The sequence below is a fragment of the Hypomesus nipponensis genome, chromosome 1 (genome assembly GCF_054491055.1).
Source record: "Hypomesus nipponensis isolate SF chromosome 1, ASM5449105v1, whole genome shotgun sequence".
Lineage (NCBI taxonomy): Eukaryota > Metazoa > Chordata > Actinopteri > Osmeriformes > Osmeridae > Hypomesus > Hypomesus nipponensis.
In genome coordinates, this window is record NC_140361.1 from 14,379,221 (window position 1) to 14,402,292 (window position 23,072).

Consider the following 23,072-nt stretch of genomic DNA (forward strand, 5'->3'; position numbering starts at 1 on the left):
AAACCGTTTCCTTATCGGCTTAAGGGAGAGCGAGAGATGACAGCTGATCTGCTGGCGTGATTGAGTGTGAGAGGGAAGGGGATCTGGGAAGGGGGGTGTTAATGAATGTCAGGTTGCTAACTAAAGGTTGTGTAGGATAGGCCATAAAGATAAATCATATATTGTTTATTTGCCCCCAAAAATTGCGTATAGCCTATAGCTACACGGACAGGTTAGGCATTGTCTTTCAATAGAAAGAAGAGCCAATACAATAATTCAAGGGCTTAAGTTTGTTTTTAATGTGGGTGGGGCAGCATTTTTTAATAACCAAGGATGCGACCGTTTTCTCAAGGTACGCCTTGCAATAACAACTAACCAATGACACGAAATGTGTCACCGATGCATGAGAATGCGTCTCCCTGTATCTTGAATATGTAGGTCAACACAAGTTCCACAGGTGGATATCAGGGAACATTCACGCAGGTAGCCCACGGTGTTTACGGGACAAGGCGTGGTCAAATGAAGCAAGTGGTCACAGTGGTTCTCATACGCATGCGTGAGAAAGAAAGTGCGTTTTAGTATGATAACTGGACCGGAGAGAGAGAGATTATGAGGGCTGTACACAACTGTTGTTTTAATCCCCAGAGCGAGGAGATTTGGCGAAAAACCAACGGGCTTTAACCTCAGCAGCCATATTGTAAAGAAAAACGACGGAAAATAATCATTTTTTACTTCAAAAAGTCATCTTTTAAAGGAAAACCCTTGCCAAAACTTTTGGAAGAGTTGCTTGTCAACTCACTGGCGGTTGTATTCAATCCAGCAGCTTGCAGTCCAGCTGGCTGAGGAATCCTGAATTTTAAGACTGTAGCCTACGCTTGTATCCCTTAGAATTATATATTTTCTTATAAATAGTAATTGTTATACGCGGTAAATTGTCGGGAAAATGAAGGACCGATTGGAGCAACTCAAAGCGGTAAGTAGGGTCACGAAATGTTTTCTAACTGCAAAATACATTTCTAATAATCATGAACCAGACAGATGTAGCCTACCTATAGGCTATACGCCAGGGTCCACGGTAACATAGGCTGTAACGGAAACGCTTTTCCATTCATTACGACTGACCACATGAACGGTGATTGAAACAATGTTGCATTGATGGGAGGCTATTTGATATGATGACTCATAACCCACTGACCTCATGCAAAACAACAATTGGAGATAGGCCTATAATATTACTGTTAAGAAAGCTATAGGTTGCCACCGTTTCATTACCACGTTTTATGATTCTCTTGGCACATTGTTATGGTTTGGAAACATTGATGGCCTCTTGGGTTTGAACGATCAAGTTGAGGATCTCAGTTGTCACTCAAGACACTGATGAATGTTACGCTTGGCCCTGCATATGGTTGCCTGTAGAAAGCCAGAGTGCCATTGTGTTCCAATTAGTTTTCATCCAAAACAGACATTTGGTCGTATAGTAATTATCAATTGATTAAATGATCCAGGAAGTATTAAGTAAAGAATACCATGTCATTTTGGGTGAGGCAGACTGAACCCTTGTCGGGATTTGGATATGTTGCCATAGCCACCTCTAACTGTTGGTCAAATATTTGCCATGGGCTGTTGTGTTCAAACTACCTATACAACGACAGTCGACTTTCCTCAGTGAAGTAAGTGCGTTCAAAAATTCAGTTGACTAGCCTCAAAATGTAGTTTAGTTGACCCTTTGTCAGAAACATTTCTTGAGGCAGTATAGGCCTACCAAATACCTCGTGTTTTCCATTTATGTTTAACTTTGTGGTGCGGCTGTATGGTTGCTAGCTACTGTGTGTGATCAGGTCACCTGACACTGGATGGACTCGAGAAGGAAGTACATCGAGTAGCGTTTATTGGGACTTTGTGCCTACACTTAAAATCTTGTTTCCCAGTCAGTTTTCCGTTCCAGAAACCCATTGAGAGTTTCAGCCTCCATCATTTTGACCTCCACAGTTTCTCCCCTGTCCAGTCAAGGCCTCCCACCATTACTGTCCAGCCACCCTATACACTTTAATAAATGCAAAAGTGTGACATGAACACGTTTATTGAAGATAATCCTCCCTCCATTATTAATCTCAAAACTAGTTTCCTTCATGTGTGCTGTGTCCCCCTCCCCCCCCTCTGTGTTTAACCCTGTGTTCCAGCGCTCCTGTCTCTCTGTCTGTTTCTGTGGAACACCCATACTGACTGGGCCGTGTGTCTCCTGTCTGTCTGCCTGTCTGTCTGTCTGTCTGTCTGTCTGTCTGTCTGCCTGTCTGTCTGCCTGTCTGCCTGTCTGCCTGTCTGCCTGTCTGTCTGTCTGCCTGTCTGTCCATCCATCGTCGATAATCTCAGCAAAGATAGGACACCAAGTATATGAAAACACAGGAAGGCATGACCTAGGGGTTAAATACAGGAAGGCATTGTGTGTGTGAGGGTGGGTGGGATGGGGGGGGGGGGTGGTATGGGGGGAGTCCATAAATCATCTTTATTATTAAACTCCTATAGCCTGGATTGCCTCACAGTTAAGCATGTTGTGATAAAGGATACATGTTTAATAAACATGCCTGTGTTCAATGAGTGCTCTAATGAGTAAAATGCAACCCGGCATGTAAACAGGAGGTGTTTGATCGTTAAGTCTTAATTATGAAACCATGTGGTACGTCGTTGAGGTCACAGAATGAAGCAGAAATGGGCTGGGAAGTTTCCCATACGACGGATAGAATGGTGACTCAGAATGCTCCTCTCGCGTCCACGTGGTCTGGTGTCAAACTGACAAGCACACGTCTGCACGCACACACCCAATTCAAGATGGCATGAGTCCCCCCTTCTTCTGCTGCTGGCCTGTAACACGTTTAGTCCCGTTTCTCTCGCTTGCGCTGAATGAGAGCGTCTATGAACACAGGAAGGAAACCACTTATCTTCTGACTGCAGCGTGCGCGTGTGTGTGTTTGTCGGGGGTGGAAGGTGGTGTTGGGGGGGGGGGGGGTCATGTATCAGCATTGTATCAGGAATTTGGAGTCATGCTGTTTTGTGTCTCCATGTATTTGAACAGGAAACACATTGCATACATAGCTATTCAATTTACACAAGGGTTGACAAAGCTGTTTAACTGGAGCACAGTCTGGGACGGGTTGAAGGAAGTCTAAAACACCCAGTTCTGGACATGGTGGTCGGTATGCTATCTGGCCTGGTAGGGTATCAACCACAAATGGGTTCATTCAGTTTGTTAGGCACAGAGTAAAAGTACTTCATTGCAGGACGCTGTCTGCATGCTATACTTTGTTAGCTCGCAGGACAATCAGCTGACCTGCAGGTGACTTGGTGGGCATTGAGAACGTGTGTTTGTGTTAATTGAGCAACTATGCATTGAGGTCATGGGAATAGAATGGAACGAGAGGTACAGAAGTATTGATGTTTCCATGTTTGGAGTTGTCTGCTGGTTTAACTTGGAGAATGTGTAGGGTTAGACTAGGAGAATGTGTAGGGTTAGACTAGGAGAATGTGTAGGGTTAGACTAGGAGAATGTGTAGGGTTAGACTAGGAGAATGTGTTGGGTTAGACTAGGAGAATGTGTAGGGTTAGACTAGGAGAATGTGTTGGGTTAGACTAGGAGAATGTGTAGGGTTAGACTAGGAGAATGTGTAGGGTTAGACTAGGAGAATGTGTTGGGTTAGACTAGGAGAATGTGTAGGGTTAGACTAGGAGAATGTGTAGGGTTAGACTAGGAGAATGTGTTGGGTTAGACTAGGAGAATGTGTAGGGTTAGACTAGGAGAATGTGTAGTGTTGAACTAGGAGAATGTGTAGGGTTAGACTAGGAGAATGTGTAGGGTTAGACTAGGAGAATGTGTAGTGTTGGACTAGGAGAATGTGTAGGGTTAGACTAGGAGAATGTATAGGGTTAGACTAGGGGAATGTGTAGGGTTAAACTAGGGGAATGTGTAGGGTTAGAGTAGGAGAATAAAGCATTGAGACTTTGGTGTCTTGGTCACACGGTGGCTATATGACATGAAGGGCGCCATGCCATGCAACAGCAGAGCTGGGAGGATGTGCTAAAGCTGACAACCACAGCCAGTCGCGTGATAACTCTGTGGACAGAGGGGGAAAGGGGGGGGGGGGGGCAGGCAGGCAGGGAGAGAGATGGAGAAAGAGAGAGAGGTGTATTTTATTCAGTATATACACATAAACAAAACTAGATCAAGTGGAAGAACTCCCACTTTATTTTGGGCTGGATCCAACTCATCTGTGTGGTGTAGACTAACAGTACACAAAGGAAGAGCTGCAGAAACCTCAGGCCTCATTTAGAGAGACTACTCCGAGCCTTTCCTTTTGGAGGTGAATAACAAAACCAGTTTTGAGGACGGCAGTGTTCGGGAAAACAATATCGAAACCAGGAGGACCGTCACTGGCATGCGTCAACTTATCAATCCCTCCTCGTTGTGCGCGACAATGAATAGCACGAGGTAAAACCAAATCGGAATCATACATCATGAGAAGACCGTTGCTAGGTTGAAACCAAATAAAATGTTGACGGATTATCTTATGTCTAGCCGATGAGACTACGTGGTGTTAATTGGACTGGACTTGAACACCCTGGAAGGGTCAGGAACGTCCTGCTCCACCAAGGGTGTGAATTCAGTCTGGGTTCTGGAACTTCAACGACCTCTCAGTCAGCGGAGTGCAGAGAGAGGAACACAAGGCTAGCACACGCTGTCGTTTCTCCCAAACCATGTCAATGTGTGTATATGGGAGTGCGTGTGGCAAGTGTGTGTGTGTGTGTGTGTGTGTGTGCATTGTCTAACACCGCTGTTTGTACTTAGACTTGCGACAACGACGATGAGGATGTGGAAATCGCCGTGGACAATGCAGCCTTCATGGATGAGTTCTTCTCCCAGGTGAGGGAGGGTGTCTGGTGTGGGTTTGTGGTGTGCTCCCGAGGCTGAGAAGGAGAGGCCGGGGGAGTTGGTGACTGTCTCTCTTTGTCTCTCTCTCTCTCCTCTCTCTGTTTCTCGCTGTCCGTCTTTCTCTCTCTCTCCTTTCCCCCTTCTTCCCCTCTCCAGATCGAAGACATCCGATCCAGCATCGACAAGATTGACGACAATGTGGCTGAAGTCAAGAAGCTCTACTCTGTCATCCTCTCAGCTCCCACGTCAGAGCAGAGTAAACATCTCTCTTGCTCCTCTTTTACTGTCTCTCTCTATATCTCTCTACTTCTCCCTCTCTGCCTACCCCCCCCCTCCCTCTCATCTCTGTTCTTTTTCTCTCCACCCACTTTGATAAGATTCGATATGATATAACAGTGTGTGTTTTTTTTTTTGATCACGCGTTTTATCTCGTTCACCTCCCCCCTACCCTCAGAAACACAGGACGACTTGGAGGCCATCACCAACGACATCAAGAAGATGGCCAACAACGCCCGCAATAAGCTCAAGAGTGAGTCCCTCCCACACAGCTGGCTCCTCAGGGCCCGGGTGAATGCTGATTGGTCAGCGGTGGCATTGCTCTGTTAACGCTCGGACGTTTATTGGTCCTCAGCCATCGAGAGGAATCTGGAGTCCGAGGAGGAGGAGCGAGTTTCGGCGGACACGCGCATACGCAAATCGCAGGTCAGGATCGTAGAGAGCCCCCCTCCCCTCCCCCCCCTCACCTCAGCTCCACACTGACACTTCCCTATCCCGTTCTCCCAGCATGCCGTGCTGTCCAGGAAGTTTGTGGAGGTGATGACCAAGTACAACGAGGCCCAGGTGGACTTCAGGGAGAGGAGTAAAGGACGCATCCAGAGACAGCTGGAGATCAGTGAGTCAAGCGACCACACGCGCGCACACTCGTACGCACGCGCACAGGAAGTGAAGTAACCCTCCTCTCTCCTGTCTAGCCGGTAAAGCGACAACAGATGACGAGCTTGAAGAGATGCTGGAGAGCGGGAATGCTGCCGTCTTCACTGCAGGGGTAAGTGTGGGTGTGTGTGTGTGTGTGGGTGTGTGGTTGTGTGTGGGTGTGTGTGTGTGTGTGCGCCCCCCCTCTGACCTCTGCGCTCTCTGTAGATTGTGGACTCGGGGATCTCAAAGCAGGCTCTCAATGAGATCGAGGCGCGGCACAAAGACATTGTGCGGCTGGAGAGCAGCATTAAGGAACTCCACGACATGTTCATAGACATCGCCATGCTGGTGGAGAGCCAGGTACACCCGTCTCCTACCTCCATCCCTCCCTGCGTCCATCCGTCAGCCCATCCTTAATTTCAACGAACCGCCGCTTGAACCCGACTGTGTGTAACTTTCTTCCGGTCCCTCCCTCCCTCCCTCCCTCCCTCCCTCCCTCCCTCCCTCCCTCCCTCCCTCCCTCCCTCCCTCCCTCCCTCCCTCCCTCCCTCCCTCCCTCCCTCCCTCCCTCCCTCCCTCCCTACCTCCCTCCCTCCCTCCCTCCCTCCCTCCCTCTTCTTCCACCCTTCTCCCGTCCAGTTCCCTCTCACCCTCACCCTCGTTCTGTCGTCCGCTTCTCTTTGTTCTCCTCTCTCTTCATGAGTCTGTCTGTCCATCTAAACCTCCTCATCGTCCCTCATTCACGACTAGCGCCGTCCGCCCCTGCGGTCGCACGGTCTAGTCCTTCCGATCCGCGGGTCAATGTTTGTTAAATGCTTCCGAATGGAACAAAACACACAATGTACACAATGTGACGCCAGCTGTTGTCGGTAACCTCATGCACCTTGTTGGTTGTCCTATGCTTTCTGAGGGAGTGTCCTGTGCGAGGTAAGCACTTTCGCTCTCCGGATTCATTCCGTGCATGTCCTGTCGTTGGAGGCGCATTTGTTGGAAAGAGCTCTTTGCTATGCCTTTACATGATCTTTGTGTGTTTGTGTGTGTGTGTTTTTCAGGGTGAAATAGTAAACAACATAGAGATCCAGGTATCTAAATCCGTGGACCACATAGCAGTGGCCAAGTCTGAGACCAAAAAAGCCATCAAGTACCAAAGCAAGGCACGCAAGGTACTGTGATCCCTCCTGGGCCTCCTAGCGTCCTAGCCTCTGTCGCTAACCCTACTCCAGCATGACTTCTGTCCTTGACTGCTGTCCCTCCACAGCGGTGAGCCAAGCCTCCGTATGGGACATGTCCCACGTAGCGACGCTACTGTAACGTTTCACACGCTCTCTTTCACAAAACGGACTGTTGCAGACAGTCCACACTGCTGACCAGGCACACGCACACACACGCCGCTGTAACACACACTGTGCCTGTGTGCGTTCTGCTTCTCTTTTCTCTTCTGCCCGGCTTTCTTCTTTTTTCCACCTCTTCCTCCGCGCTCCTCCCTCCGACGCCCTCCCCGCCCCCCCCCCCCCCTCCCCCATCAGGGCGGAATGATTGACAGGATTGAGAGCAACATGGACCAATCGGTGGGCTTCGTGGAGCGGGCGGTGGCTGACACTAAGAAGGCGGCCAAGTTCCAGCAGGAGGCTCGTCGTGTGAGTGACGGGGAGAGGAGGGAGGGCAGCCAAGACCTGGAGGACCGCCCCAACCTCAACCCCCAACCCCCAACCCCACCCCAACGTCCTCTCCTGTCCCTGCTCCTTTGACCTGTCTCCGCCCACCCAACTTTCCTAACCAACCCAACACACACACATGTCCGCCACTTAACATACAGGCCATACAAAGCACTTGAGCATTTCTCTCTCTCTCTCTCCTTTACGTTTAATTGTCTATTTTAGCATCTTTCTTGCTACTGTATTTATAATGGCACTGTATTTTTCTAATGTCTGCGGTTGGTATTGCACATTCTGCCATAACTTGGTTCGTTACTTGGTTTTCTTGAGCATATTTGACAACTGTAAAAAAACAAACAAAGTAAATGTATATATTGCGTGTGTATGTGGAGCGTCACCGTGCGGTGGAACAATCTTTTAGGAAGTGGACACAACTACTTCTCTACACGTGGTCGCTATGGAAATTGGTCCTTTTGTTCACAAGAGGGTTTGACGATGTGTTGTTTCGGCAAACGAACAACCTCAAACGGGGTCAAGACGGCTCTCTTTGTAATCCCTCGCCCCTCTCAGTGAACGACGTCACAGCCGAGATGTCGTTGTTGTCCCCCCCCCAACAGAAACAGATGATCATAGCGGTAATCGTGGTGGTTCTGCTGGCCGTGCTGGCCCTGATCATAGGCTTGTCCGTGGGCTTGAAGTGAGCCCAGCTGGCTGTGAGTAACGGCAGGGTGCTGTGAGGGTGAGTATCCGTGGTGTGACGCCATCCTGGCGCTGGGCTTGGCAAGGGGGAGACGACCTCCAGCTTCGGCTCCGCCCACCGGGGCTTTGTGCTTCTCTGCGCCCGCGGCGCGCCGGTGTGGTTGGCGCGCACGTCCGCGTGTCTCTCCGCGTGCACTCCTTCCCCGCCCCTCCCCCGTGGCTCTCACGGGGTGTGTTTGTGTGGACTTAAAGTGTTTGCCTGTGTTTGTTTTCTGTCTCTCTGCGGGGTGTTTCAACTGCGGTGACTTTGGAGTTAACCGCTGCTCTCGGCTGGTAGGGTTGGTGTCAGGGTTCTGTTGTGTTTGCTCACTTGGTGCTCATGCGCATGTGTGAAAGGTGTGTGAGTGTGTGAGTGTGTGTGTGCGCTCGCTGCTGTCATGTCCCTGTGGGCTTTTAGCGTGATGATGAGGGGAAAGAAGGGCACTTTGTTTTCTAGTGACTGCTGGCTTTGGCCTTGTAAATATTGCACAACTGGGTTCTGTATTAATTGCACTTTCAACAAACAGCCTAACTATGCACGCAAGTCACTGTATTATGATGGGCGGATTCTCATCTGCCGTCAGTCATTAACGAATGCCTTCCAATAACTTTGTAAACCCAGAAACAAAGACCTTCCTTGGGATCAGAGTCCTCTGTGATTGACAGATGATGGCCCCGCCCATCATGCCGATAACCTCCAGTTTAGTCAGCGCCTGTCTGTTGACCCCATTGGTCCACTGATGCCCGTCAATCACTGGGGTCCCTTTTCTCTCCCCTTGTAGAAGAAGATCATTTTGGCTGTGGTCTGTGCCGTGCTTGCTGTCCTCCTCCTCGCCATCATCCTAGGAACGACATTATAGAGGAGCCCCGCCCCCCCCCCCCCCCCCCACCCACCACCTACCTACCTTCATCATCACCGTCATCATCATCGCCGTCATCACTCCAGTCCCTCTCTCCGACCTCCGACCTCCAGCCATCATGTCCAGAATCAGGGGACATGGACTCACAGCCAATCACTCCTCTTGTCCACAGACACACCACCTCTCCCTCTGACCAATAAGGAATGGTTCAGCGTGGGTTACTGGTTAGAGCAGGCCGGTGTCCTCGGGGTGTCAGTGTCTCAGCTGGACGAGAGGCGGGACTAGAGGGAGAGACCTGGCAACGGTCAAAGTACTTACTACGGAGAACAAGGGAATTTTTATTAGTGGAAATCTTGTAGCATTTTACACATCCGAATGTACAGTACATCATGTTGTTAAATCGTTATTCTATTTGTTATGAAAGAAATTTATTATTCTGTAATATATAAAACTATTTAATTTCCTCTTGATCTACTGTCCGCTCACTGAATGACTGGAAGGACACTCCAAACTTGTGTTGTGTGAATCACCCCCCCCCCCCATCCCTCCTCCCCACTAAGGCAAATCTGTGTTCCGCCCTCTACTGTATTATATAACCCATAAGGGATTGGTGTTTTGTTTGTGTTAGAGAGGAGACCCAGCAGGATTCTATCTTGTTGAGGAACCTGATCCCTAATTAACTGCCAGAGAATTAACTGTTGGTTCTGTAGTGTGTTCTTGACTCAGTAAAGCACACACACAGCCTTTTGGCCTGAGTGGTTAAGAAAGCTGTCTGGAGTTTTGAGTCTTTCAGATTCAGCTCTGCCCCCTCCCCTATACACCCTGTCCCTCCTCAATGTTGTCTTATGGACAGTGTGTCCAATGGTGAGGCTTGAATTGAAACAGGAAGTGATTAGCCCATTCAGAGTGAACCATAGTGTTATGGTGCCAAAGGTTTAAATACGGAATTAAAAGGTTTCTTGTTTTTTTATTATGTGGTCAGTGTTTTATCTGCATGCGGTCATGGTGTGTGTGTGTGTGTGTGTGTGTGTGTGAGAGAGAGAGAGAGAGAGAGAGCGAGCAGTGTGAGATGGAGAGACAGCTGCACCTAGTTTAGTCCCTGTGTGCCAAGAACAGGTAAGACTGTACACACCTTCCTCAGTATTTTACACACACATAAATATATACACACACATTTTCCCTTCTCCTGTTTCTCCTTGGATTTTCCTTTGACCCCACTCTTCCGTCCCTCAAGGAGTTCCAGGAAATGGATAAGCTTATGTGTGCTCGTTTTTGAATTTGTTTTCTAGAGATTGTATGGCTGTGACAGATGTCTTTGAATTTGAAATGGTAATTGTAGGCAGGTGAAAGCTGAACATGTGGTATAGGTATTCTGATTACATTCCTATCTGGGCCATCAGTCCAGATGCATATCTCTCTGGTCCTTGCATATTTACTCGACTCCTCACACGCTTCTCTTTGTCGTCGCCTTTCTCTGGTTGTCACACCTCACTTCCTGGTCTCACACTTCCACGCTGCAGAAGAAGATGATGATCATGCTGTGCTGTTCCATTATCGGAATCGTCGGGTTTTCCTACCTGTACAGCTTTTTCTCATAGGGGATTAAAAGCAGGTAAAAGAAGAGTTTCAAACCGATTTCAGTACAATCAGATTACACCTCACGTGACTAAAGTCTGATTTATGTATTTGTTTCTCTCCTTTGTTCCAGGATGAATTGTTTTACATTGGTCCAATGGTTTATGACTGAATTGTACCTCTTCTTTCCTAACTGTTAATATCTAAAAAGAATAATAATACATTAAAAAAGATGTGGGCCATTCATTTCTCCTCTTTCCCTCCTCTTCACACCTGCCCATCCTTTGTATGAAGTGTAGCAAAACTTGTCATAGTTGTTTAATGTATTTTAATCTAGCCCTCCCAATGATCCTATTGACACGGATTTGGATATCCAGTCTAAGGATCCTAATTTGGACTATTGTTATAAAATTGTCCCATGGTTTGAGAGAATGCCACCACCTGGTGGATAATTACAAAAACTAATTTATATTATACCAATACTTGATGAGTGAAGTAAATGCGTACAAAATGTGTGTTATGTTTGACCAAAATTGTGGTCGATTATATTATAGTACTACTAGCTGTTCTTTATGGTCGTTAGTTTTTTTCTTCTTCACGGAGGCAATGGTTGTATGTGCTTGTCACGCGATGTTAATATGTATGCTGTCAGTGTGTACTGTGTTGCTGGAAGCGCTGATGCTGGAAGGGCTGATGGTCTTTCAAGTAACAGCGTCAGTCATTCAGTGTGATTGTGTCAGCCAAGTAAAGCTTGTTACATAATAAAATATTGCGTGTGTGTGGCATTAATGGTGTGTTGTTCTTCTGTTTGGGATTGTGTCTATTTTCAACCCAAACCACTGAATTTATTACTATTATTTGTCAAGTGATGGAAAGTTGACCAGTTGCTACTATTGTAAGTACTTTCTTGTCTCTTTTCCAACTTAGGTTAAACATGTAAGTGTAATAATTATATACACAAAACTGATAGGTTTAAGCTTTGACCTCATTTTAACACATTAACGAATAGCTGTTGCTCCCATTTTAGGGATCTCTCCAGCTATAGGCTGCTGTGTTTCACCAACACCATGTGGGTGCAGCTTAGGTGTAGGACCACTTGATTCATATTTCGGAAACAAACGGCGTATGCATGTGTGGCACACTAGAACAGAAACTAAGCAATCGGTGTACCTACTAATACAAAGCGAGTGGACACAGGTTATCGCAAACTCACGTTCTCCCGTGGAAAATCATAAATTATATCCAATCATAACATTCCAACGATGATTTATCTGTTTGCCATTGGTCATTGAGGTAAATAGGAGGAGGGACATTCTGGTTTGGGTTGTGGTGTGTGTATGTGTGTTTTGTGCTAAACTGAAAATGGCGGCCCGAAGCGGATCGTCTTAACTTTACAGCACAATAACAAGGATAACAAACTATACAACAGCAGTTACGTACAATGGAGACAAACTTGGCTGAGGACCCATAATTGCTATCCTTCAGGACCCCGTTAGAGACATTGAATCCATCGGAAGTCATTGAGAGGTATGATGAAAAGTTCTCAAGCTAAATAACAACTGCCGTTCGTTGTTGGAGCAATTCAACGCTAGCGAAGCTATTCGTACTAGCATACTGCTAACATAACGCTAGCAAGTGGAAAGGGGTCTCGTCGATTTCTCTGTTTCCATTAAGCTAGCTATATGCTGTCGTTTTCATCGCTATAGCTACCGAACGTAGCTAACATTTGAGCGGTTTAACTAAGGTTGTGACAATGAAAGTGTGAATTTTGCACTTCAATTCCATGCGCTGCGTTATCGACAGTAGCTCTTAGTAGCCATAGAAGCGTGTAATTTTATGTTAATGTCCTATTGTATATGGGGACAGCTAGCCTAGCTTGCTTGCTAAGATCAGCTAGCGCTGACTAACAGAAACATCCTCAATATATTTCTTATTTAGTTAAAATATTTTATAACCCTAATAACGGACAGTTAGCTATGTGGCTAGTAGTGGCAAGCTGGAAATTAACTGTGCATTGCTAGTAATTAGTACAGTAGCTAGCTAACTCCCCAGCTAGTAATCTAGTAGTAGCACTACTAGCACTACTTATTTCTTATGCCGACATAGCTCTGGTCTAACCAAGCGAGCTAGCTGCAACAGCTAGCTAGTCTTCATCAACGACAATGGAAAGTAGATATGAACGAATCTGTATATTAAGATAGTCAAACACTCTTGGAGATATCGCCACGCATACGAGTGTTAGATAATGTGACAAGTATCGCTAATACTGGTAGATAGAAAAGTAGAACGTATTTAGCAATAACACTATCTGGCAGTCACAGTCGTCAAACAAAGTGCTAGACTGTCTGTCTTTAGGAGGACTGTCAAGTGTCATGTTAACTTGGGCAAGTTACTATTAATGCAGTCATTGCGATGTTTGGTCTCAGATATTTATTTGTATTTCAAATATTACGACATTGAATTGATCACCTATTTACATAGTTGCCGTAGAAGTCATGGATGACCAACACCCCCGTTACAGCAAACGCCTGGTAAGTAGCAATTCCCATTGTATTAAGTTTTTGGCAAGACGTTAGACAAAGACTAAATGGAAAACATTACAGAGATCTTATGTCCTGCTTGATCATCTATCGCGGGTCTTGGTTGTAGACAAGGAAGATGGAAAGAAAGAGTCTCTCCTCGCTGTTAGCTTCACCATAAACTTGACTGTTGTCCAAGGGTTCAAGGCTGGTTCAAGTTTACCACCTGAGCCAGCCTGCTTTCTGATGTCTACATTACCAAGTTTCTATTAGATTTGACACTATATTAACGGGTAATTTAGAAAGTTTTTTCACTTTTGAAAGGAATAAATGCGTAATAAAAAATGAAATAAAATATAATGTATACATGTATATCTCGTATTTATCAAGAGTAAATGTGTGTATTCTTTGAAAGTGTGTCAGCTGAAGGTTTGAGTTTGTCACCTCAGCGCTACATAATGCATAAATCACATGGATGGTGTTTAGAGCTGTATGATAATACAAGACACGCAGCTAAGGGTTGCATGGGGGGGTGGGGGGGGGGGTGGGTCCATCTGTCTTGCCAAACCAGAGCAGGCTTTGAATGAGAGAATGGGGGGGGGGGATTAACCCTTCCTTTTGTTATGCCGAGACGAGCTGTCGTGTACTGAGTGAATGATCAGCGAATGAATCTATTAGGAATTCTAATCCTTCTAATCCATCCACGCCAGGCTTTAAACCTAGAAAGAACCGTTTTTTTGGGCTGTTGTGATCAAAGTTTCAGGCCTTATGACTTAGTGGACCGAAAGTCAACTTTCTTCCCCTCTGCTTGACGTCACCAGCGAACAGGAACGCGGCGGCGTTACCAGGACGATGGCATCTCCGACGACGAGATCGAGGGCAAGAGGACGTTCGACCTGGACGAGAAGCTGCAGAGCGACCGCTTCAACTCCAATTTGGTCAAACACATGGACGGCAAAGGTCAGAGGACACGAGAGACCTCGTCGACGCCCGGCGTTCCTTGCAGTGTTACGATTCCAGCTCGGTGATTGAATTGGAGTGACTGTCTGTGTGAGTGACTCTGGGTCTTTCTGTGGCGTCTTTGGCAGACTTCACCTTCGAGTACATCCAGCGGGAGGGATTGAGGGACCCCCTCATCTTCGAGAAGTCGGACGGCCTCGGCATAGAGTAGGTCTTCCTCCTCCCTCCAGCACGCTGGTACAGGGAACTGAGGGAGAAAACCTCACTGAACCCCCCCCTCCTCTCTCCCTCCTCCTCTCTCCCTCCTCCTCTCTCTCCCCAGGATGCCAGACCCCGACTTCAGCGTGAGCGACGTCAAGCTGTTTGTAGGTAAGGGCCGCGTCCACGACCACTTTTTCCGACGGGCAACGGCCCACAAAGAAGGGCAGCTTGTGAAGGCGTGGGGCTGGAAGGGACTGGGCCCAACCCACCGGCCCCAGCCGAACGAGCGCACGCACACGTCGCCCGCTGTGAAGCACCGCCTCGTAAACCGCGCCGTAGGAGGTGTAGGTGACCCCTGTCTCTCCCCCTCTCCCCCCCCCCCCCCCCCCCCCCCCCCCCAGGCAGTCGCAGGATGGTGGATGTGATGGACGTGAACACCCAGAAGGGCATCGAGATGTCCATGGCCCAGTGGAGGCGCTACTACGAGACGCCGCCGTCGGAGCGGGAGAAGCTGTACAACGTCATCAGCCTGGAGTTCAGCCACACCAAGCTGGAGAACCTGGTCAAGAGGCCCGCCTCGGTAAGAGACACACACACGACCACACGACCACACACACACACGCCCCAAGCTGGAGAACCTGGTTAAGATGCCTGCGTCGGTGAGGAACACGCATACACACACACACACACAAACAGACCCACACTCGCAAACAGAGAAACCCTAGCTCCCCCCCCCCCCCTCCACTAGGCAGTGTGTTAGCGGACACCGTGGAGCGTCCAGTCAGTGAGGGTGGTGTGTGTGTGTGTGTGGTGCTGCTCCTGCAGGTGGACCTGATCGACTGGGTGGACAACATGTGGCCCCGTCACCTGAAGGAGCGACAGAGGGACTCCACCAACGCCATCATAGACATGCACTACCCCAAAGTCCAGAAGTGAGTCTCTCCCCCTCCTCCTCCATCCACCCACACTGCTGTTGCTCTGGGGCGGCGGGTCTGGATTCGTACGGGCCGTGATTCAGATTCGAACGCGACCGAACGACTCCCTCCACCCCTCCTGACCCTCTGTGTGTCCCATCCAGGTACTGTCTGATGAGCGTGCAGGGCTGCTTCACAGACTTCCACATTGACTTTGGGGGCACCTCAGTGTGGTACCACATCCTGAGGGGAGGCAAGGTGAGGAGCGTCAGCAGACCTCCCTCTCCCTCTCCCTTTCCCTCTCTCTCTCCCCCTCTCTCCCTTTCCCTCTCTCCCCCTCTCTCCCCCTCTCTCCCTCTCTCCCCCTCTCTCCCCCTCCCTCTCCCCCTCCCTCTCCCCCTCCCTCTCCCTCTCCCCCTCCCTCTCCCCCTCCCTCTCCCCCTCTCTCCCCCTCTCTCTCCCTCTTTCTCCCTCTCTCTCCCTCTCTCTCCCTCTCTCTCCCTCTCTCTCCCTCTCCCTCTCTCTCTCTCTCTCTCTCTCTGTCTCTCTCTCTCTCTGTCTGCCTAATGAACCTGACACGTTGTTCTGGAGCCTCCCTCTGACCTTTGGACCCCTGACCTGTGCCCCCCCCCCCCCCTCTCAGGTGTTCTGGCTGATCCCGCCCACCCCCCAGAACCTGGAGCTGTATGAGAACTGGGTGTTGTCAGGGAAACAGGGAGACATCTTCCTCGGGGACAAGACCACTGACTGCCAGAGGATCGAGCTGAAGCAGGGATACACCTTCATGATCCCCTCAGGTACACACACACACACACAGACACACGTGCATGTTCTCACTCATTCCTAGACTGACTTCCCAATGATGGACAGGTAGTTATTTCTCTCTGACACACACACACACACGTGTTGTCACCCATTCGATGACTTCCCTAACCCCCCCCCCCGACCTGGTGTGCGTCCCCTCAGGCTGGATCCATGCTGTGTACACTCCGGAGGACACCCTGGTGTTTGGAGGGAACTTCCTCCACAGCTTCAACATCCCCATGCAGCTCAACATCTACAGCATTGAGGACCGCACGCGGGTGGGTACCTCGCACAGGGCCTGCTCCCCTCCAGCCTCCTGGGCCTGGGGCCAGTCTTAACTCTCACCCCCCTCCCCTCCTGGGCCTGGGGTCAGTCTTAACTCTCACCCCCCTCCCCTCCTGGGCCTGGGGCCAGTCTTAACTCTCACCCCCCCTCCAGCCTCCTGGGCCTGGGGCCAGTCTTAACTCTCACCCCCCTCCCCTCCTGGGCCTGGGGCCAGTCTTAACTCTCACCCAGCCTCCTGGGCCTGGGGCCAGTCTTAACTCTCACCCCCCTCCCCTCCTGGGCCTGGGGCCAGTCTTAACTCTCACCCCCCTCCCCTCCAGGGCCTGGGGCCAGTCTTAACTCTCACCCCCCTCCCCTCCTGGGCCTGGGGCCAGTCTTAACTCTCACCCCCCTCCCCTCCTGGGCCTGGGGCCAGTCTTAACTCTCACCCCCCTCCCCTCCTGGGCCTGGGGCCAGTCTTAACTCTCACCCCCCTCCCCTCCAGGGCCTGGGGCCAGTCTTAACTCTCACCCCCCTCCCCTCCAGGGCCTGGGGCCAGTCTTAACTCTCACCCAGCCTCCTGGGCCTGGGGCCAGTCTTAACTCTCACCCCCCTCCCCTCCTGGGCCTGGGGCCAGTCTTAACTCTCACCCCCCTCCCCTCCTGGGCCTGGGGCCAGTCTTAACTCTCACCCCCCTCCCCTCCTGGGCCTGGGGCCAGTCTTAACTCTCACCTCCCTCCAGCCTCCTGGGCCTGGGGCCAGTCTTAACTCTCACCCCCTCCCCTCCTGGTCCCTCCTCCAGGTGCCAGCCAAGTTCCGCTACCCGTTCTACTATGAGATGTGCTGGTACGTGCTGGAGCGCTACCTCTACTGTCTCACCAACACGTCTCACCTCACCCCCGAGTTCCAGAAGCACTCCCTTGGCATCGGTGAGCACACACACACACACACTTTTAAAAATCACCTTTCTTTTTTAGATATCTATCTAGATGTGTATGTCAAATAGTCTTAGGCACAAATGACAAAGTAAAAAAAAAAAGAAAAAAAAGTTAAGCAAAATTCCTTTTAAGACATAATGAAATGAAAAGACTAGACCAACATTGCACTGTCATACCGCTGCACGAGACCCTTTTTTTTTACTACATTTTGAATGAGTTTAAAGCAGATTGAGCACAACATTCATGTGAAAACCATCTCAGACCATAGCCCAGTACTGCACACCTCTGCCTATCTAACCTGGAAGCGCGTCCCTCCGCCGCCTCAGGTCTGACCCGCGCCGACGTCCCCGTCAACGGCCACACCACCGACGGCGCGCCGGACGACGGGAAGGACGCGGAGGAGGGCTGCCCCCCCGAGGGCCGGCCCGGGGCCGTGAAGGAGGAGGAGGTGGAGGAGGAGGTGGACGGGGCCCACGTGAAGGCCGAGGCCGACGCCGCCGCCGCCGCTCCCCTGCCGGCCCCCACCAAGCCGGGGGTGAGGGTGAACCTGACCCCCCTGGAGCTGGAGGGCCTGTGGAACCTGCTGGGGAAGCTGGAGGAGCTGCCGGCCCACAAGAAGTGCGTCCCGGCGGGCATCCATAACGCCCAGGCCCTGCTGCAGGACATCCGGGTAGGGCCGCCGCTTTGACCCACACACACACGCGCGTCTGTCAGTGTCACCGCTGGGAGACGAGCTGGTTTGGTACCATCTCTGCTCCTCTTCCTCACTGCTCCTCCCTCCGCCTCACCTCTCCTTCTCCTCCCCCCGGTCAGGCTCTCCTGGAGGAGCACGCCAACGACGACACCAAGATGTCCTACACGGGAGAGCCCATCGTCAAGTGGCCCAGGAGGGTGAGTCCCCAGCCAGACGTTCTAGCACGTTCACAGACAACAATCGTCCCCCACCCCCCCACAATTCAGACCGAGATCGATCCCCCCCGCCCCCAAAGGCCCAGACATGTTCTACCAACATGTTCAGAGACACACACACACTTGGATATGTATGTATGTGTGTGTGTGTGTGTCTGTATATGATACAAGTAAATAATAAGAACTCTTCTCCCCCCCCCCAGCCGTCGTGGTACCAGCCCCCTCCCCCCCTCCCCAGGTGATGTACCGGCCCCGCCTGGGCGCCTCCCTGCACCGCCCCGCCACCCCTCGGCCCCTCAAGCCCGCCTCGTCCATCTCGGCGCTGCGGCGGCGGCGCGTGCGCTGCAAGCGCTGCGCGGCCTGCCTGAGGACCGAGTGCGGCGACTGCACCTACTGCCACGACATGAGGAAGTTTGGGGGGCCCGGGCGTATGAAGAAGAGCTGTGTCATGCGCCAGTGTCTGGCTGTGAGTAGACCCCCCCCCCCTTACCCCCCCCATGGGGGTCGTTTGATCCTACAGTGTCCCTACTTGTGTCCCTACTTTTTCTACAGTGCGTCTGCTGTGTGTGTGTGTGTAGTCATAACGTCCTCCCTCTCTCTCTCTCTCTCTCTCCCTTCCTGCCCCCCCCCCCCCCCCCCCACCAGCCCTGCCTGCCCCTGACGGCCAAGTGTGCGGTGTGCGGGGAGGGCAACCAGGAGACGGAGGAGGCCAGCCCGTCTGCTCAGACCCTCATGGAGTGCACCAACTGTGCTCAGATCACCCACCCCGAGTGCATCAAGGTGACCAGGCTGTCCACGACGCTGCACGGACACCACACGAGCTGGCTCCTCCAAGAGCGGACGTGTGGGGTTTAGAGCCTCTGGCTGCTTATATACCGCGTGATTTGTTGTTGATGAACTTGGTGCTGTGTATTTCCGTGAAATGAGGCTGTTAACAACTGTGTGTGTGTGTGTGTGTGTGTGTGTGTGTGTCAGCTGCCAGGGGAAGGCAGGATCAACAAGATCCTCCCCAGCTGCTGGGAGTGTCCCAAATGCTACCAGGGTAATGGTTCAGTTTCACAGGTGATTTTTTTTAATTTTAATTTTTTTATTTTTCTTCTTCTTCCCTCTCTCTCGCCCCCTCTCTCTCGCCCTCTCTCTCTCGCCCTCTCTCTCTCGCCCTCTCTCTCTCGCCCTCTCTCTCGCTCGCCCTTTCTCTCTCGCCCTCTCTCGCTCGCCCTCTCTCGCTCGCCCTCTCTCGCTCGCCCTCTCTCGCTCGCCCTCTCTCGCTCGCCCTCCATCTGTCGCCCTCCCTCTGTCGCCCTCCCTCTGTCGCCCTCCCTCTGTCGCCCTCCCTCTGTCGCCCTCCCTCTGTCGCCCTCCCTCTGTCGCCCTCCCTCTGTCGCCCTCCCTCTGTCGCCCTCCCTCTGTCGCCCTCCCTCTGTCGCCCTCCCTCTGTCGCCCTCCCTCTGTCGCCCTCCCTCTGTCGCCCTCTCTCTCTCGCCTTCTCTCTCTCGCCCTCTCTCTCGCTCGCCCTCTCTCTCTCGCTCGCCCTCTCTCTCGCTCGCCCTCTCTCTCGCTCGCCCTCTCTCTCGCTCGCCCTCTCTCTCGCCCTCTCTCTCTCTCGCCCTCTCTCTCTCTCGCCCTCTCTCTCTCTCGCCCTCTCTCCTCTTTCCTCTCAGTCTGATTGACCACAGTTCATCCCCCTTTTCAGTACATATTAAATAAACCAAAATAACCACACCTCAACGTCCCCGTCCCCAGTCTTCCAGTGATGACGACAGCGTAGCGTCCGTCGGCTCCTTCTCCTCCCGACCCCCCAAGCGGCCCCACCAGGAGGGCAGGGCGGGCGGGGGTCTGCGGGTGGGGCGGCGCGGGCGGCCCCCGCTGAGCTCGCGGCGCATGGCGCCCCCTCCCTCCCAGAGGCTGCTACTGCAGCAGCAGCTGAGCCGCAACAGAGCAGGAGCCCTGGAGCTGAGGCTGAAGAAGAGGGTGAGGAGAGAGGGAGGGAGGAGGAGAGGAGGGGGAGGAGATTGGGGGAGTGGGGGAGGATTAGGGGGGACACTGATGGGCTATTAACCTACGGCCGACTTGTGTTGACGTAGGTAACTAACTAAATTAAGTAAGTAATCACCGTTTCTCTCTGTCGTGCAGATCAAGATGGAGCGCAGCAAAATCCTGCAAGCGGTAAGGATCTGAGCTTCCCTCAGACCCGTGTCTGCTGGGTGACACTCCACTTGTTGTTGTTGTTCCTGTTTGCTGTGTGGTCACCTCCTCCCCTGTCGTCTCTCTGCCAGAAGCAGGCCTCGTCCCTGGACCCCCGCTCCGCCAAGCTGCTGGCCTCCAGGGGCCTGTCCCACCTGCGCTCCCCCTCCGGGATCTCCCGGGGGCGCAGGCTGTCCCGGGGCCGGGGCAGGGGGGCCTGGAGGGGGTCCCCTTACCGCCCCTCCGCTTCCCCCGGGGGTGTGTCGCCGACCAGGCCGGCCCCGAGCCTGCCCCTGGAGGCCAGGGGGGAGACGCGCAGCCGGGGGAGGGGGAGAGGGGTGAGGCTCCGGGGGGGCGGCGCGGGGCGGGGGGGTGGCAGGCGCCGTGCCGAGGCGCAGGAGAGCGAGGACTCGAGCAGCAGCAGCAGTAGCAGCAGCAGCAGCAGCAGTGATGAGGAGGAGGAAGAGGAGGGAGAGAGGAGGGAGAACGGACTGAGAGGGGGAAGGAGGGACAAGGAGAACCGACCGCAGAGACTGGGAGGGAGGACAGCCAAAGAAGCGGAGGGGGCAGAGGGGGAGGAGAGCGAGGGGGCCAACCAAAACGGAGGGGAGGCCGAGGAGGCGGACGAGGATGGACGAGGAGGAGGCCCGCGGTCGGTGGAGCCCCCGGGGGCGGTGGCGTCGGGCGACCCCCTGAAGGGGACCTACGTGACCGTCACGCTCCAGAGGCCGCCACGGGCCAAGCGCGACCCCTCGGCCATCGTCCCCAAACTGGAGGCGGCCGTCGTCGCCCCCCGCCCCGTCGCCCCCGCCAACCAGAGCTTCCTCCACAGCCGCTCCCTCCTCAGGGCCCCCATCAGGAACCACAGCGCCGACCGCCGCAGCGGCCACGCCCGCCGCGAGGACGGCCCGCGGCGAGCGGGGCCCGGCCGGCCGGAGCGGATCAACAACGGGACGTCGCCGTCGTCCTCCCGCGTCCCCCCCCTCCGCATCCCCCTGCTGGCGCTGCAGGACGGGGGCGGCGAGGGGCGGGAGGCGGGGGGCGAGGCAGGCTGTGAGCGCGAGGTGTGGGTGTCCGTCTTCCGTTACCTGAGCCGAGCCCAGCTCTGCGTCTGCATGGCCGTCTGCAAGAACTGGTACAAGTGGTGAGGACCCTTCCAACTGCCTCTCTACACACACACACACACACACACAAAAGAAAATGATGTCATATTGTGTGTGTGTGCGCAGGAGCCTGGATAAGAGGCTGTGGATGAGGATCGACCTGAAGAAGAGGCGTGCTGTGAGTCCTCAGGCTCTCACCGGCATCATCGTACGGCAGCCCGTCACCCTGGACCTGTCCTGGACCACCATCTCCAAGAAGCAGCTCAGCTGGCTGCTCAACCGCCTGCCAGGTACACACACACACACACACACACACTCCTGGAACAGCTCTTATACGTTTGTGATCAGATCTACTTCAGCATCTTTAGAGTGTATTCAGCCCCTTGATTGTGTGTGTGTGTGTGTCTCAGGGCTGAAGGATCTGGTGGTGTCTGGCTGTTCCTGGTCCTCCATCGCAGCCCTCAGCTCCCCCAGCTGCCCCCTCCTGCGCACCCTGGACCTGCGGTGGGCCGAGGGGGTCCGAGACAGTCAGATCAGGGACCTGCTCAACCCCCCAGGTGAGACCAGCCGCCGTCTCTCCGCCCCCCTCTCTACTGTACCCTCTGTCGTACAGCTAGCTTGATCTTCAGGGGTGGCATTCAGGTCACTAAAGTCTCGAGTTTTCCCCTCCGGACTCCCCTGTCCCTCCCTCCCGTCTCTCCGCCCAGGCTGCGACAACCGCAGCCAGCTGAGGAACATGCAGTCGTTCCGTCTGTCGGGCCTGGAGATCAGCGACTCCACCCTGCGCATGGTGATCCGCCACATGCCCAAGCTGACCCGGCTGGACCTGTCCCACTGCGGCGGCCTGAGCGACCAGTCCATCGACCTGCTGACCGCCGTGGGCTCCTCCACGCGCAACACGCTCGTCCAGCTCAACCTGGGAGGTAAAGAACAGGGTCGTGCTGGGTAACAAAGTTCTGAGGGGACTGGGCGAGGCAAAAGCCACGTAGTAGGTAAAAAATAAAAAATGAAAGAGGAGGGGGGGGGGGGGGGGAGGAGAAAGAGAGTCCAGGAAAAAGCAAGTATATACTTTTTTTTTTAAGCGTACACGCACACAAATGATGAACAAGCGCGGGGAGCCGTTGCCTGAGACTGCGTGTGGTTTCCCTCTCCAGGTTGCAGCAGGCTGACGGACGCGTGTCTGCGCTACCTCCGCCGCCTCTCCTGCCTCGCCCTGCTGGACCTGCGCGGCTGCAAGGGCGTGTCCCGCAAGGCCTGTGAGGCCTTCATCTCCGAGCTGTCCGTCAACGCCCTCTACTGCCTATCGGAGGACAAGCTCATCCAGAGGATATCCTAGAACCCGCCTCCTCCGGGGTCGGCCTGGGCTTTGAGTGTGTGTGTGTGTGTGTGCGCGCGCGTGTGTGTGTGGGGGGAGGGGGCGGGGGGTGGGGGGGGCACACAACATCAGGGGTCTCTGTGTGACAGAGGGAAAGACTGAAGGGGGGGTGGGAGAGGCAAGGCGGGCTTTAAAGCACCTGTCCTCTCTAAAGGGAGGGGCTGGAACCAGCGGAGTGTCGGGGGGGGGGGGGGGGGCACTGGAGGCACTCACACACTTTGTGTGTAGTGACGGGAGCAGGGTTTCTTTCTATGTTGT

At 52.8% G+C, this 23,072-nt stretch overlaps 2 protein-coding genes across 6 annotated transcripts; both read left to right on the top strand.

Moving 5' to 3' along the window:
• Window positions 1-566: 566 nt before the first annotated feature.
• Window positions 567-11,428, top strand: stx3b (syntaxin 3b). 5 transcript variants are annotated; one of them, XM_084696521.1, is made up of 11 exons: window positions 567-952; window positions 4,817-4,891; window positions 5,057-5,156; window positions 5,355-5,429; window positions 5,532-5,602; window positions 5,684-5,792; window positions 5,872-5,945; window positions 6,041-6,175; window positions 6,868-6,978; window positions 10,589-10,680; window positions 10,777-11,428. In XM_084696521.1, the coding sequence occupies exons 1-10, from the start codon at window positions 923-925 to the stop codon at window positions 10,664-10,666; spliced, it is 858 nt and encodes a 285-aa protein (XP_084552647.1). In that variant the 5' UTR covers window positions 567-922; the 3' UTR covers window positions 10,667-10,680; window positions 10,777-11,428. The 5 variants fall into 5 exon arrangements, with proteins under 5 accessions (XP_084552647.1, XP_084552620.1, XP_084552627.1 ...); XM_084696494.1 differs by lacking the exons at window positions 10,589-10,680; window positions 10,777-11,428 and adding exons at window positions 8,088-8,209; window positions 9,241-10,038; XM_084696501.1 differs by lacking the exons at window positions 10,589-10,680; window positions 10,777-11,428 and adding exons at window positions 8,088-8,209; window positions 8,991-9,074.
• Window positions 11,429-11,820: 392 nt separating this feature from the next.
• Window positions 11,821-22,851, top strand: kdm2ab (lysine (K)-specific demethylase 2Ab). The gene is given in 24 exon segments (XM_084696480.1): window positions 11,821-12,170; window positions 13,125-13,174; window positions 13,984-14,122; window positions 14,251-14,329; window positions 14,445-14,491; window positions 14,725-14,903; window positions 15,149-15,255; window positions 15,402-15,495; window positions 15,881-16,034; window positions 16,204-16,319; window positions 17,108-17,234; window positions 17,570-17,913; window positions 18,057-18,134; window positions 18,356-18,374; window positions 18,377-18,618; window positions 18,798-18,932; window positions 19,128-19,214; window positions 19,896-20,123; window positions 20,286-20,318; window positions 20,429-21,480; window positions 21,566-21,729; window positions 21,850-21,996; window positions 22,147-22,362; window positions 22,594-22,851. Coding segments are annotated over 23 exon segments (4,005 nt in total). The 5' UTR covers window positions 11,821-12,170; window positions 13,125-13,138; the 3' UTR covers window positions 22,776-22,851.
• Window positions 22,852-23,072: the final 221 nt, after the last annotated feature.